Genomic DNA, 12,759 nt, shown 5'->3' on the forward strand with positions numbered 1-12,759 from the left:
AGTGGGGTGTTATGGAAAATGCTTACGGAATAATGCTAAGTTGTATATACAGTATTCTATCTAGGCTTAAAAAAAAACTATACACAAACTATAAACGAGAAAAGAAAATAAAATGTTAACAAGTAGTTGTTTTATAGAAACATGTATGAATTTATTTATATTTTTGTCCGTTCATCAAATTGTTATGAATGATAATGGTATTACTTTACTAAAGAAAAAATTCAAGGTCGTTTATAATGAATACATGGAAAAAGAGCTCACTTAGGGTACTTTGAAAGCTGGAAGTTGCTTTGAGTCTCAAAGCTTGAAAATCCCCTGGTTTCATTTCTGTTTCATAAATCCAGACCTCCTCAGGAGGGCACCGGGATGCAGGCTAACCATGGCAGCCGTCCCGAGACTGGATTTGTAAAAAGCCCTGTACTTGCCCTGTGGAAAGGAACCAGCAGAGACAGGAATGCCGTTTCTTTCAAGCATCTTTCTGTGCAGACAGTATCCGTCAAGAGGTCAATATCCTACCGCATGTTCAGGACAGGAATTAACAAGTGGACAGTCCCTTCAAAGTTTCTTTAGGTGCCATAAAAGTTGTTAGCCATCTATGGCAGGAGGGGAATGTTCACAGGGACATCTTCTGTGTGACCGTGAGTCCCTTAAGCAGCCTCTATGCCTCCTATTGGTCACCTAAGGGAAGTGAGCCTCAGCCCTTGAAGTCCCACTATGCAGACACCTGCCTTTGTCCCTGGCTGGTGGACTAAGGATACCCATTTCACCTGAAGAGGTTGCAAGGCTTTTTTTTTTTTTTTTTTAATGAGACCCCAGAAGTACTTTGAGTTACAGAAGGGAAAGTGGACAGAAAGAGACGGCATCTTCACTCCCAGCATGCCCTTGTGCGGTAGGGTGGGCTGCAAAACTACAGGGAGGGACTGGGATGAGTCCAGCTCCATTCCTGTCTCATCCATCCTTGGGAGGTCCCCTCACCTCTCCCGGCCTCGGCTTTCTCTTGCAGAATCCGAGGACAATTTCTGACTCACAGGGTGGTTGTGAGGATTAAGTGGGATATTAACGTGCAGGGAAGCACACTGTTCAGAGCAGGTGTTCAACAGACATTCTCTTATTGACTGCCTGCCTTCCCTCCCTCCCTTCCTCTCTTTCTTCTTTACAACATTATTTCTCCTCTGCTTCCTCATTCTGCCATCGCTCAATCTAATAAGGGAATGAAATTGGAGTAGGTTTCAAGATGAGAAGGAATTTCCTGGGCTGATACTCTACGTGTTTGGGGGATTAGCCCCGCAGGGGTTAGGTCTGCTCACAGTCCAGCTCTGAACCCTTCCTGGGACTCTGCTATATACGGAGGCTGGAATGAGCACAGCCAGCCCCTGAAGCCCGACGTCTGAGTGGGGCTGGGACTCCAGGTGAGGCCACAGTCACCTTCTGCTTCATCTTAAAAACAGACAGAAACAATGAGGAGGGGGGCCCCTGGGTGGCTCTGTCAGTTAAGTGTCTGACTCTTGATTTCGGCTCAGGTCACGATCTCACGGTTCATGAGTTCAAGCCCTGCGTTGAGCTCTGTGCTGACAGCATGGAACCTGATTAGGATTCTCTCTCTTCCTTTCTCTCTCTCAAAAACAAATAAAAACTTTAACAACAACAACAACAACAACAACAACAACAACAACATCAACAACAACAGAACCTCTTTGATTGCAAATAAGGTAAAAAGGCCAACAAGCCTTCCTGATGAAGACAGAATCTTAGCTCCTGCACCTCAATAACTCTGAAGAAACCCAGGAGCCCCAGACTCCCACATTTCTCATGGGTGAGTTCAGGCCAGATGGTTGTGAGGGGGCCATAGCTGCATCTTCGTGGCACAAAGCCTCTTTTAGCTGTCATATACCACCAGAGCACTTTTCAAGGGCCCTTCTGCTTTTGTAACCCCGTTTAAAAAAAATGATCAGCTCTTCCACATTCAGGTCTTTGAGTACATTCTCTTAGGTCACGGATGGCCACCAAAAAGTCTTGAAGGCCGACTAAGCCGTAGGAATTTCTGGGAAGAGGAAGGGAGGAGGAAGAAACACGGCAAGTGGAAAAAGAGCCCCCCCGTCCCCAAGCGTCACTGTGTCTCTGAGGACGGCCTTGAGTCCTGGGGCTGAGAGGCTTACCAAAGGCTTCCGAGAGCCCGAACACCTTCTGGTTGTAGACATCTGTCTTGTCCCAGATGAAGTAATAGGACAAGTCCGGGGCCGCAGCAAACCACTTCCTGAAGAGGCGGCCCTCCACTGCCACCATGAGGTGCACCTTCATGAGGTTGAAGGGGATGGTAGGGTGGGTGAGGCTGATCCTCAGGACAGATTTGTAGCCAGGGGTACGGCTGCTAAGGTAGCTCAACCTCATCTTGCAGCCAGAGATAGCGATTTCCTCCTGCAAAGCCTAGAAGACAGATTACACAGCAAGTGATGGTCATGGACTCGTGGGAGGAGGGGGGCTGACAAGCCCCATGTGCTCTGGGTGTTCAAGAGGTAGAGGAGGAAGCAGAGATGGGGGACGAGGGAGAGGAGGAGCAGGAACTAGAAAAGAGAGACGAAAGAAGAGGGGGAGGCAGAGTGTGAAGAGAAGAAGGAGGAAGAGGGGAAGAGGGTCAAAGGGGAAACGGGAGGGAAGAGGAGGGATCCAAGAGTCAGGAGGCCTGGCTCCGGACCAGCTCCATGTGGTACACCCCTGCCCCATTCCACACGGATGACGATGCTCACCCTGCTGCATTAGTGAGAAGAACACATGAGATAATGCGTGTAAAATATTTATCATCATGTTGCCTCTCATTCACTAGCTATGCCCTCTGAGAAACGCGTGCAAGCTGCCGAATGTCAGCCTCCTCTCCAGAGTAGTGTGAGGATTGAGTGAGGTCACACATATAAAGTGCCCAGCCTATGACAGGTACTCAGTAAACAGGATGCTGCTGCTGCCATTGGTGCTGGTGCTGGGAGCTGAGGGTAATATGAAGACAGACTTTCCTTCAGACTAATACGGACAGCCGCCTCAGCAAGGGCAGTTTCTCCCTCAAAACTTTCCTAAAATAAGACCCTCAAATACCTTTCCTCTTCAGGAAAATAAACAGAGACCATAAGAGGCTGGCCAAACAATTATGCAGGGTTGAGAGCACGGTCTGCCAAGGGCCTGTGGCCAATGCCTCCCTCCAGCTCACCCACAGAAAGGGGTCAGACAGGAGGCATGGAGTTTCCGTGCCCCATGCTGTGCTAGATGAACAGAATGGTGGGGAAGGTGGCACTTTATCTCCTGTATGTAATGGGCTCATTTCCAAGATGGAAACTGTAAATCAATGTCAGGGTTCTCAGGCACATGGCGAAAGCAGAGAACTTCTATCAGCTTGATGCTCTGGGTTCTGTTTTAAGAAGGGGACATTAAATCAATTGAGGCTAACGTATCCATTAAAAGGACAATGATTATTCTACTCTGGTGTTCATGGAGAAACCGGGCCTTCACAAAGAAAGCTTTTTCCCTTCTGTCCATTTCATATCACATATGGGGGTGAGCTCTCCCTACCCCGTTCTGAGCACACAAAATTTTAGGGACTGGGCCTAAAGCAAAGCAACCTTCCTAAAAATCAGCTTGCAGCTTCTAGACAAAGAAGGCTCTATACCCTGGTGAACCACAGGCAGGGTTCGAGTGCCATCCTGACACTCTCATAAATATTTACCTTCAACACACCTTTTACAGTGTACATCTCCCAGTGCTTGAGAAGGCTGGCCAATGATAGGGCCAGAAAAACCCAGGAGCTTGTTTTCATGTGTTTCATGAATCTGATAATAAGCAAGGTTTGTGACCCAGCTGGGCTCGCAGACACCCAGCCCAGGGAGCGCTGCGAACAGGGTGGGACCTTTAACCTCATTTGTTCCAAAGTCTCTGCTCCTGGGAAAATGTCTAGATGGAGCTGAACCAGGGTTGAGTAACAAATTACTTCTCTCCAGCAAGCTCTGTCTCCGCTGACAACCATTTCAAAAGAAAGGTCAGCCTGGTAGTTGAGATAGGAGACCGGCGCCGAATCTCTAAAAGGAGCGAGGTTTTCAACCTGAGGGTGCAATGAGAATTTCAAAATGGCTGTATGTCCTTGTGGGCTGGCGCCAGAAGCCCATCAGCAGGACACACACACACACGCGCACACACACACACACACACACACGCACACGCACACACACGCACACACACACACACACACACGCACACACAGATATGACTGCTCAGCCAGGCATGAAACATACACACGAAAGTGTATACGCTCCCTGCTCCACAGACCCCTGCAACCTATTAACGTGCACATGACCAGAGCTCTTGGTGGGCAAGCGAGCGAGCCTGGGACCTCTCCCTGCCATCTCTCTTCCCTTGGCCTTTGTTCCTGCCATCTGAGATTGGGCTGGGATGGCAGAAGACATCTGACTCTCCACAGCTTTGTTAGGCCAAGAATCTATCCTGGTTTCAATCCGATTAGACTGTATCTTTCCAAATTACTTCCTTTTAATGATAATTAAGTAAAGCACTTGTATGCAGAGATTTGAGCCAAAGCATGCCTCTGGCATGAAGGCAGTGGGTATAAAATAATCTTAAATAAGAACAATACTGGAGAAAATTTATTGAGCGCTTACTGAGTGCTACACCTTGTGCTAAAGCGCCTCATGTATATTTTCTCACTGAACCTTTCTTACGATGCCTGTCTGTCCCACTCCTGTTGGTAGAACCTATCATGATAAATATTTTCCACAGAAATGATGATAGAGGGGGACATTGGAGGCTGGGAGGGGAAAGGAAAGTGGGAGTGAACTGGATGGCAGAGTGGAAAAGGAGTGGGAGTTTATTATATGCCTGAGTGTGCCAGGAAGCTTCCAGTGCTCCTGTGTTTTGAGTATGGAAGAGGGGTGACCATCATAAGCCACGGCTGCTGTGGGGTCTGGCAGCTGGATTCTGCATGGTGGGCTGATGAGATCTCCCTTTCCCCTGTCTCTGAGATCCTCGTCCACCCCACAGGTGAAATAAAAGCACAGAGAAGTATGGCTAAGAAAGCTGGGTACCTGAATTTCTGGAACGATGGGGCCTTTCTCTGCACAGGAGCTGGCAAAGGACGTCAGCGGGGATGGAGACACGACAGGGTTGGGGCGGGCGAAGTTGCTCAGGTCACAGCTGGGAATCTCATTCTCCTCGTGTCGCATGATGATGGTTTCCATGACAAAGAAGCGATCCCAAGGCAGCCAGAGGGTGTGCTCCTGTGTGATGAAAGGTGCCCGCTCAAACCGGAGGATGATAGAGATGCCGCCATTTGTGACCAAGTCAAAGCTGTTTGAGAGGGGGAGGGGTGGAAAAAAGGGGGGAGCAGGAAAAGCAGGAAACAGGAGATGAGGAGGAAGAGGATAATGGGTGGGGGTGGGGCAAAGAGAGACATAAAGGAGAAAAAAATTACACCAAAAGGTCTGAGCACTTGTTGAGGAGACCCTAAAACCTAAAGACTTCACTATAACCACAAACAGTAACAGAGATTCCATAAAGCATTGGTTTTGGGGGAAATGGTTCATTACAGAGATTTTACCAAAACCGACATTAATAATCACCGCTATGGAGAGCCATTTGCCGGGACACAGGACAGCTGATGAGCTTCTGCTATGGTGGTTCTGGTACCTAGGGACCCTTAGAGCTGAAGCTCAGTGAAAAGTCAGCAGAATAAAGTGGAACAAGTCCTGCCCTGGTATTAGGAGCCCTAAGCCTAGTCCTGCCTCTGCCATGAACTACTGTGCGATCTCGAGCACATCACTCAGCCTCTCTGACCCTCAATTTTCTCAATATATAAAATGAAAAGGTTCAAATGGATTTTTTATTCAAGTATAATTAATATACAGTGTTATATTCACTTCAGGTATACCATATAATGCTTCCACAATTCTATACGTTTCTCAGAGCTCACCGAGATAAATGTACTCTTGACCCACTTTATTTCACCCATCCCCTCTCCCACCTCCTTTCTGGGCAACTACCAGTTTGTTCCCTGTATTTAAGAGTCTGTTTTCTTTTTCTTTTCTTTTTTTTTTTTTTTTAAATTTGTTTGCCTCTTTCTTTGTTCATTTGTTTTGTTTCTTAAATTTCAAAGGGATTATTTTTAAGTCACTAAGATCCTATGATCCTACGGCAATCTGAGCTCTGATTATGATAGATTGCTCAATGCAGGCCTTTGGAATTACAAAAAGGCACAACTGACAGGACGCGTGAGGTGGAAAAGGGAAGCTGAAGACTGAGGCCCAGACTCCCTGCTGCCGTGAGGTCTCTGTGGTGTCCAGGAGAGCCGGTGGCCAGCCGGCCTCTGTTCACAGCCCTCTCCCAGTCTGATGCTTTTCTTCTACGGAACCACCAGCAAGGGACCATTTGGTTCCCTGTGATGAGGAGTTTGCTATATCCACAGAAGGACTGTCCCATCTACCCTTAGTTCTGTTAGGACTTGTTATTTTCGGAATTGAGCCTGGGTCCCTCTTCTTATAGCTACTTAGCCACTGGGCCTTGTTCTACCTGTTGGGGTGACTCCTTCTGCCCTTGACAGTCCTTCAGGACTTAGAAACAGTGGCCCGGTCCACCTGCCACCTCTCGGCTGTGATGTCTCTGGACAGAGTCTTTTAGCCACTACTCGAGGATGCATTCTCAAGGCCTGTCCTCATCTTGTTCTTGTGGTTGGAGAGCTCCTGCAAACTCCTTACTTGGTCAGAATTCTAGCTCCCTCCCTCTCAGGGCACCATGTGCCCTCCTCCTCTTGGCCCACCACACACCGCCCAGGAGTCACATGCTTATTGCTTGGCCCAGGTGCATTGATTCCTCATTCTTTCCAGAACCTAGCCCAGCGCTTGTCGCTTATAGTTTACAGAAGGACTGTATGAATGACGCTGTCAGTTTCTTCTGAACTGAACACCCTAGGCTCCTTCCTACTTGGGCTGTTGTTACAGACCAACCCAGCATTCACCCGTGCAGTTGGTTATAGAGACTCTAACCACAGGACCTCACCTTTATGCGGGTTTGGGCTCTCTGCTCTGGCTTGCTCTTCCCTCTCCCAGGGATTTTACGATGAACTGCCCTGACCTAGTGCCAAATCCTGTTCCTGGCAGACGATGCCCCCAGATTCAGGATTCTAGGCTCCGGAGCCTGACTCTCTTGTCCTTTGCTGAAACTTTGACCCACTCTGCCTGCTCCTCACTCAACCCTTTCTAGGCCTACACTTGGGTAGCAGAAGTAGGACAGTGCCATCTTCAATAAACAGTGATGGAGTTTGTTCTGAACCAAGAGTTTAGGTTTTGGCTCTCTAAGAGAATATCCATGGTTTGGGGAAATACCCAGAGAACGACTTTCCTGTCATAGACCTGAAGAGCATCTGTACTTTGACAGAACGTTTGTAACCATCAAACAGAACTTTGGCCCAGCTCACGAGCTCCTTTCACGAGAGCATGAGCGTGGGGAGGAAGTGAAGACAAACCCGAAAAGACATATTCTCAAGGTGGTGAGTGGGCTAGGGGCAGCTGGCCCTGCCAAGAGCTGGGTGTGACTGGATCTTGCCAAGAGCTGGGCCTGTTCATCTGGAGGGAAACCTTGTTGTGGATATGGATGTGAGTTTGACCACAAAAGGAAGGCCTGGATCTCAGGCGAAGCCCAAACAGCTCAGGGCCTGTCTAAGCACTGCTATTCACTCCATAGGTGACTTCTGTCACCTGTCTGAGCCTCAATCTCCTCATGTAAAATGATGATCATAACCACTTGGCAGTTATTAATTAGACAGATGGGATAAGGAATGGGAAAAGCCCAGAGCCCCACTCCCAGGGCATCATGCTCCGTATTCTCCCGTTTTTTCAATTCAGCGAGCCCGGACTGCTTCTTTTGTCTGCTATTCTTTACAAATTCTTCTTCATGGCTTCTATTTTCCATCTTTTTATCGATCTCTTTGGCTCTAGTTAAGTCTTGATGTCTGGTATTTCAGTGTGGTGGGTATGTGAAAGGGACCGGGGAGCTGGGCGAGAGCGGGCAGCCCAGTGCCTGCCTGGGAAGTGAGGGATACAGAGCTGAGTTAGACTTGGTCCACAGACTTGTGACATTTCAGGCTATGTCTCGGGCCTTAGGGGCTCTCCCGGGGTGTGAGAGATAAGAAGGAGGGCGAAAGAAAGGGAAGCTGAAAGGAAATGGGCAAGATTCATACATAACAAACAGGGATCTGCAGGCACCTGGAGAGTAAGTAATGGCCCTCCTATCCATTATGCAGTGTCTAGTTGGGAGGGAAACTCAAGCCCCATAAAGCATTGGTTAAGAATTGCTTTGAAACTCAAGCTCTCTGCAACTCTGGTTCCTACGATGTGATTTAGTAAACTGATGCAGGAAGTGTGGCTGACGATTGCCTCCCAGGCTCCCCATGCTGTCAAGGGGCCATGGAAATCACAGGGGCAGTACACACAGGGGGAATCAAAGCCTGGAGGCGAAGGAGTGGGCTCTTCTCAAGGGCCACCAAACCTACATGACTCCGGAGTGTTTTACGGACCCACTCTGACCAAGTACAGCAAGGCAAAGGACTGACGATTTGCCATTTCATGTGAGTGACGGACACCTTTCATGACAAAAAAAGAGCAGTCCCCACGGCTCCTTCTTGATGACTGTTTCACAGCAGGTAATGATGTAGCCACAATACCTGTTGCCTAGAATGCTCACATCTGCCACTTCCATCTAGCAGGCAGCCCCAAGCTGGAAGGCAGTGAAGACAGAGCATGAGAAAGATATATTCCCCCATGCTGTACTGAACGTCTGCACTGACGTGCTTCCTGGGCTGGAAGGTGTGTGGGGCAGGGGACAGCGGTCTGGGCCGGCCAGATTACTCCTGGCACTGGCCGCCAGCCCCTTCTAGCTGGGCCCCTTCCCATTCACAGGGAGAGGAGGGGGGAGAGGGCTCCCCATGCCAAGCTTGCCACTCTGTCTAAGAGGCACACATGTCTACAAACAGATGAGCCTCTACTTCATTATCACCTCGGCCGGGACATGTTCACGTCTGATATTGGATTAAAGAGGTGCTAAAATCAATCAGGCTGGAGCATAATTTCCAACACAGAGTGAAAATCAACCTTATGGGCCCACACTTAGCCAGATGGACTGCCACCACCTGATTTTATTAAAAATCGAGGACCTGTCACCACCGACAGCCTAAATTGTTCCACTTTCTTCCTTCTCTTTCCATTTTCTCCAAGATATTCCTAATGGCCTGTGCCACAATCATCACCTCCTCATCATTTAATAATTTGTACTTTTAATAAACTGCTAATATTTACTGCATCCTTACCGTGTGCCAGGTCCTGGCAATATGGCAATGAGCCAGAGGAGGGAAGGGAAACTAAGATTTATTAAACACCTACTGTGTGCAAGGCGCTTCCTCATCCATCATGGAATGTCATCCTTACAACCAAATTGTGAGATGCTAGTATTAGGACCATTCATAGGTGAAGAAGTTAAGGCCCAGAGAGGTGAGGAGAACTGTCTAATTGTTCTAGCAAATGGAGAGTTAGAGTGAGTGAAGAAACTTTATTTCCTTCTACCGACTGTTCTCGTGGGGATCCGAGGGGCAGAGTTCTGTCATCACCCAGTGGCTTCCACAGACCTAGGCAGTTGTAGATGGAAAGCACACAGCAGGAATACAAACATTTCTGGAGTTGTCTGGTCTGAGGAAAGTGGTCCATGTGCCAGTGCTTTATATTATAAGCCATTGAGCTGGATAACATGTATAAGGTACCCTATGCTTACTCTGAGAACCAAACGAGAAGAGATTTCTTAATTTCTAGCCAAAGGGACTAAGGCCAGAGTCAGGTGCAAGGTCTCACAGCTAGTGAGTGGCAGAGCTAGGCCTCTGAATTCAGGTCCCGTTCTGTTTGCACATTGCCATTCCAGCAGCAGCTACGTGGCAAGACCACGAGAACAGGACCTTCACTAACCCTGCTCTACAAAAGGTCTCCTACCTGCCATCTTGCCTGCTGACTGTGTATCCAAAGAGAGGATTATTGACGAAGCTGATGTTCACACCAACCAGTGGGGTCCCATCTGATGTCATCACTTGACCACGAATGACACACGCATGCCTGTGGGTAGAGAAGAGAGAATGGCGTCATCTACTGTTCATGTTTAGAACCCTGGATGGCAGGGAAGCCTTGGAGGTCAGAAGACAGAAGGCAGGCTGCTCAGCCATGTCTGGGCACCCAGGGGCTCGCTGTATTTACTCAAGAGGAGTAATATTCTTCTTTTTTTCATATTGACTCAATTTAAGGCATCAAAGTGTCCTCTAAAGGGTTATAACTGGGAGATGTTTGTAGATACCTTACTAGAACGTCATTTTCTAAGGATTCTATGTTATGCAGTAAGGGGATAAACTGATACAAGAGGGCTACACCAGCAGCAGAGTTAGCAGCCGGGTTACAGAGTTACGCTTGAGAATCCAGAATCATGAGACTTGGGTTCAATTCTTGACTCTGCCACTTTGTAGCTCTCTAAAGTTGCAAAAGTATGTGACCGCTCTTTGAAACTCTGTTTCTTCAGAGCAAGCTCCATGAATGACAGTGGCTATTATTGTCACTAATGGACATAGCGGAAGCGGACACACTCTCGAGAAAGTGAACAGGATAGAGAGTACATCCTCTCGTCTGGCTTTAGGAACAGCAGAAGGGCAGATGCTAAGCATCCCCCTGGAGTGGTTTCTGGAACCTGTCGCCATCTCCCAATAATATCCCCGCTCCCACTCACCCTCTATATCCCAGACAACAAACCATCTGTTTCCCCCCAACTTGTCAGGCACGTGTTGCCTAAGCCTCTGTGTCCGTGCAGTGCTCTCCCAGCTGCCTCAGTGTCACTCCAGCACCCCTCCCCCAACACTCTCATCCTTTATGACTCGGCTTCAAATGACACCTCTTCCCTGAAGTCTGTCTTGATGACCCTAATTAGACTAGTCACTTCCTTCCAAAACCTGACACAAACACCCAGATACACTGCCACACTGCACACAGTCCTCCTCTCCACTAGATCGTGAGCTCCTTGAGGGCAGGGTCAAGGACTACTCCTTTCCTTCTCTCTGTAGTGCCTGGAAATGCCTAATAAGTACTAGGTCGTTGTTTAAAACAATGGTGGATTGAGTAAATAAGTGGGGCAATTAGACATCATCTAGAATGATGGTTTTTCAAATATATCAGAAATACATCAGAAATGGAACCTTTTCACCAGATGATATTTTATAAGGACCGCAACATGGAAAACAGAAACCACATCTCTCTAGACGAAATAAGAGGTTTGGAGTGATTCTGAAGGCAACTCTGGATTCTTACGTCTCTGGAGAAGCCAGAGAAAAGCCTGTTGGAAAATCAGTGAGTTGGTGGAAGAAGAGGAAACGGGTCCACAGAGGTTACGTTATTTGCCCCAAGTCAAGCAGCGGGTAGTGGCAGAGCCAAGCCTCCCATGCAGGGCTCACAGCTCCGGGCCCAACTTAGACCATTCTGTTTACCACTGGCAACGGGAGAAAAAGGAGGTGCTCAGTGGTGTCAACATCCTAAAGCATCAGGGCACTGGGGAGACAGCCCTGGTTGACAAGCCAGAGCTGAGGCGAATATCCAGGTGTGAGTATCCAAACAACTTTTTCCATCTGCCTCTGTTCAGATGGCTTTTTTTTCTGGCTTGGAGAAGGGCTACTGATGAGACCTATGGGCATTCATAAAAAAGGGATCTCAAACAGCCTCTGCCTCATTGGGTACTTACATCTCTACCTTCCTAGAGTGATAAACTTTTCTCTGTTTGATGAGAAAAGCAATTAACACCAGGCTTGTAAGCAGCTGGTCTCACTAGTGTCAGCTTGTCCTTTCAGAAGGCAAGAACAACTACCCACAATGCATCAAGCTCCCCTCCCCCACCCCACCCACTCCACCCCACCCCACCCCACCCCACCCCACCCCACCTCACCTCACCTCACCTCACTACACCCAATCTGGTTAATGCTAATTCAGTCAGCGGTTTCCTTCCGAGGCCCTTGGTCTAAATGCAATTACACGACAAACAAGTTAAGCGGTGAGGCTCAGCAAAGACTCTCAGTCCTGCTCTGAAGGTCTCCCAATACATTTATGTGAAATTATCTCTCCACTAATGGGAAAGATTTATTCCATCAATTGTATTCAGCTGGTACTGAGAGATGCCTTCTTTAATGGAGGAAAATTGAATTTCTTATTGCTGGAACTTTGTCCTTCCAAAGAATTACTAACAGATCTCATCCTGGTGCTGGCGACTGTCCAGCCTTGTCCTGACATATGTGCCTTCAGATTCTGCTTGGATGGCAACTAGCCCTCCGGGGATGGTTTCCTTTTGGGGGCTGCCCTGGCTGCTGCCCCTCATACACATGCGGGCCAGCCTCCTCTGACTGATCTGTCTTTGGAGGTTTCCTGATCACTGGGAAATGTTAAATCAGCACCGTTTGGCTATCATGTAGCCTTCACTTCGGCCAGCCAGAGCAGATGTAATTTTAGCCCGGGGTCCTGTGGGTTGCTTGGGTTCTGGAGAAGATTAAGTTGACTCCCTGTACCCCTGTACACCACAGAGGCCTCTTGCCAAAACAGGCATTTGGCTCAGGAATTAGGTCCTGGAGAAAAACACTTTCATCCTCCTCCTGTTTAAAACCATGATTTTCAGTTGTCAAGAAAACCCAATTTAACACGAAGCCCTCTCTGGGAC

The 12,759-nt window shown here is 48.2% G+C and overlaps 1 protein-coding gene across 6 annotated transcripts in view; it reads right to left on the bottom strand.

Moving 5' to 3' along the window:
* The window catches only part of TENM4 (teneurin transmembrane protein 4), a 2,953,639-nt gene that overhangs the window by 64,649 nt on the left and 2,876,231 nt on the right, over positions 1 to 12,759 (bottom strand). For all 6 annotated transcript variants that reach the window (XM_040489711.1, XM_040489706.1, XM_040489709.1 and 3 more), the window contains 3 exons: positions 10,017 to 10,136; positions 5,076 to 5,337; positions 2,157 to 2,424 (listed from right to left, as the gene is read on the bottom strand). In XM_040489711.1, coding sequence (XP_040345645.1) covers positions 2,157 to 2,424; positions 5,076 to 5,337; positions 10,017 to 10,136 — 650 coding nt within the window. The remainder of the gene's footprint in view (positions 1 to 2,156; positions 2,425 to 5,075; positions 5,338 to 10,016; positions 10,137 to 12,759) is intronic.

Source organism: Herpailurus yagouaroundi, unplaced genomic scaffold, assembly GCF_014898765.1.
Source record: "Herpailurus yagouaroundi ecotype Mexico unplaced genomic scaffold, PumYag 180, whole genome shotgun sequence".
Classification (NCBI taxonomy): Eukaryota; Metazoa; Chordata; class Mammalia; order Carnivora; family Felidae; genus Herpailurus; species Herpailurus yagouaroundi.